Genomic DNA, 3,266 nt, shown 5'->3' with positions numbered 1-3,266 from the left:
CACCGGCTGATGCTCCCAGTTGACAGACAGTAACAATCTTCAGTGTGAGTGTGACAGTGGGGAATTGTAACCAATGCTATCATTCATTTGACCTTGTTTCTGTAAATGCTGATTCTGACTAATATGTACCTTACAGATAAACAGCATGTTTGTATAAGTATCCTAGGAACTAACTTCAGAAGATGCCAACTCTGATTATCAGTCATCCCAGTTCTGGGAGAGGAGATTTGCTAACCTTCAATGATGTAGAACCAGGACGATGAAGAACAGGATGATACATACCAGACCATCACTTGACCAGTTTTAAGGTACTTATCAGAATGGACTGTGCTAGTCTGCATGTAGAAAAAATTTCAACCCCCTACTCTTGATTTCTTTATTCTGCTTTTCCTCTTTTTTTTTTTTTTCACTTTTCCAACAAGTATTTATTAGTTAAGCCATAATTCAGGATCCTAGGGTGGGATGTACCCAGGCCCCCCTTCACCTCCCTGGGAGAAGGATGGAGGACAGAGGACAGGTGAGGTGCAGCCAGCTCAGATCTTCCCAGGAAATATGCCTTCTGCCCGGCGGTCATCCCATGCCGACACCCAGGATATAGGGCAAAGGGATTTGTACACACGCCGGTACCATTCGCACACAGAGACATCACCCCCTTTAGCAGTCATCATTTGCACACAGAGACATCACCCCCTTTAGCAGTCACTGCCTTATCACAGTGGTGGAAGTCCAGGTAATTCTGCCAACAGTTCCTGGTCTGGTTCTGGTTGGGGAAACGGCTGTCAAAAGCAGTCCGGTAGTTCTTCATTTTGGTCTTGATGTCTTCTGCCTTGTTGCTGACTCCTAAAGATGCCCCTGAAGCGGCTGGCAGTTCAATGTGACCCTCAGCAAAGACCCTGCTTTTCCTCTTCCTTCTTATAAAAACCTCTGTCTGAACTGAGATGGAGAGATGGGGTTTGTGACAAGAGTCCCCATCTTCTCAGGTGACCAGCACTTGAATAAACCTCTTTCCTTTTTCACCAGCACCTATCTTATGAGTTTGGCTTTCATGGCAGCTGCACAGACAACTGAACCAAGATTTCAGTTACATAAGTAAATAGGCCTCCATGTGCTTTCAGTCTCCAGGTATTGAGTTTTCCTTAGCTGTTGAGTCTTTTCAGTTGAGGCCCCAGAGCTTAGACAGAATGGAGCAAAGAAAAACCAAGGTTCTGGTACCCTTCCTGAATTCCTGTCCCATAGCAATTTGTCAGCATTATAAAGGTAAGTTTTGGGGTGATTTGATAAATAGTTAATGTAACTTAATGGCACTTTCACCATCTTGCACAATACACGTTTTACTCAGTCAAGTTATTTCTGATTTCTGTGCCTGCTTTAAACTATATGCTCCACAAGGATACAAATGTTTGTCTACTTTATTTATTGTACTTAGAAGAATACTGATACATGGTAGGTGTTCAATAAACATTTATTGAATAAATGAATGAGTCATTGAGCGAATACATTAATTTCACCATTGTCTCATTCTCCTTTCCAACCCCCTCCTACTTTCTTAGTTCAGATACTATCTCATACCTAGACTGCAATAACTGCCTATCTGGTTTCACTTCCTCCTGTTTTATCCCCTACCATCCATGCTTCATGCTTCAGGAAGAGTTATTCCAAAATGTAGATTTGATCCTATTGCTCAAGCCAACTGAAATGCTTAATCTAGGTAGTCATGTTTATACATTAATGACCTTGTCTCCCACTGACACAATGGATTAAACCATGGGCAAGTAGCTGTCTAAAGGCTAGCACATCAGCTGGCCAGGAAAATTCTAACCAAGAGACAGAGAAATTATAGTCAAACCACAGTGGTGCTTAAACTGAAATTATCTTGAGCTGAGCCCAGCAAGTCTTTTGGGGCCATACACTTATACTGAGGAAGTAGCTTGCACAAGTCAACAGGAGGTCAGAACAACACCCGCTCAGAACAAAGCAATACTAAGAAACCAAATGGCCCCAAATGCTGATGGAAAGAGAAGACACAGCTCTCCTTGATAGCTTTCCAATTCCCCAATTAAGTACCCATTGTACTCAGCCATGTTTGGTTCCTGTCACATATCCCCAGACTTTTCTTTATTTGCTCTAATTTGAGTGGTGTTGAGAAGAATACCTATTTTATTACTCTATGATCTTGCATATGTTGTTCCCTCTGCTTGTAAGGCCCTCCTCATCTTCATCCCCTGGTTGAAGTGTCCTTCAAAGTCTATCTCAAAAGTGTTCTTCTCGGAGAGACCTTTTCATATCACTTCCTGCTTTGTGGCAACTCTATATACTATAGATATTTCTATTTATTTGTGTATTTGTCACACAGTGCTGCAATTGTTTAGTAATCAGCTCCTCTTTTATACTTTGTGATTATGTCTATTAAGACATTTGTAGCTACAAGTAACAGAAGACCTGATTTTGGCTTAAACCATAAGGAGATAAATTATCCATCCTAAATCAATGGAAGGGAGGGCTCGGAGGCTGGTTAATTTGCTAATTAATAATGTCAATAGGGACTCAGGCTCTTATTGCTCTTCTGAGCTGCCCTCAGTGTTTGCCTTACCTTAGACTGGTGACTGATGGCATTAGCAGAGCTTACGGGACATATGGACTCAACACTGTCCAGAAGGAAGGCTTGTGGCTTCTTTGTTTAAGGGGAATAAAAACTTTTCACAGAAGCACTCCTTCCCTCATATATTATGTTCCATACCCCTTTCTGAACCAACCACTGACATTGGCTTTACCATGGGATAGAATTAACACAACTGACTTAAACTAATCATCTTAGGCTGGACTAGGTAGATATTGGACCAGCAGCTCCATCACTAGAAGAGTTAAAAAGCTTAGCTGACTCTAAAATTTTTGTTTCGAGGTATATATTTTTTCCTAGAACTGAAACAGACTATTTTTATTTTCTTAATTTTTTTTTAATCCTCACCCAAGAACATTTTTGCATTTATCTTCAGACAGAACGGGAGGGAGAAAGGGAGGAATAGAGAGAGAGAAACATCGACGCAAGAGAGATACACCGAGTGGCCACCACCCACGCAACCCCAACCGGGGCCAGGGACAAACTGCAACTGAGGTATGTGCCCCTAGCGGGAACCAAACCCGGGACTCCCTGGTCCACGGGCCGATGCTCTAACCGCTGAGCCAAACTGGCCAGGGCTGAAACAGACTATTTCTAAAGTTTTTATATTTTCAAATGTCTTTATATAATAAAGATGTATAGCCAACAA

At 41.9% G+C, this 3,266-nt stretch overlaps 1 protein-coding gene across 1 annotated transcript; it reads right to left on the bottom strand.

Moving 5' to 3' along the window:
- Positions 1-410: 410 nt before the first annotated feature.
- On the bottom strand, positions 411-1,630 carry LOC118620770 (cytochrome c oxidase subunit 6B1-like). The gene is made up of 3 exons (XM_036247772.1): positions 1,624-1,630; positions 688-840; positions 411-652 (listed from the first exon to the last, which is right to left on the bottom strand). Exons 1-3 carry the CDS (start codon positions 1,628-1,630, stop codon positions 534-536), a joined length of 279 nt encoding a protein of 92 aa, XP_036103665.1. The 3' UTR covers positions 411-533.
- Between the last annotated feature and the right edge of the window lie 1,636 nt (positions 1,631-3,266).

The sequence above is a fragment of the Molossus molossus genome, unplaced genomic scaffold (genome assembly GCF_014108415.1).
Source record: "Molossus molossus isolate mMolMol1 unplaced genomic scaffold, mMolMol1.p scaffold_m16_p_8, whole genome shotgun sequence".
Classification (NCBI taxonomy): Eukaryota; Metazoa; Chordata; class Mammalia; order Chiroptera; family Molossidae; genus Molossus; species Molossus molossus.
This window is presented reverse-complemented; position numbering and strand designations above follow the sequence as displayed.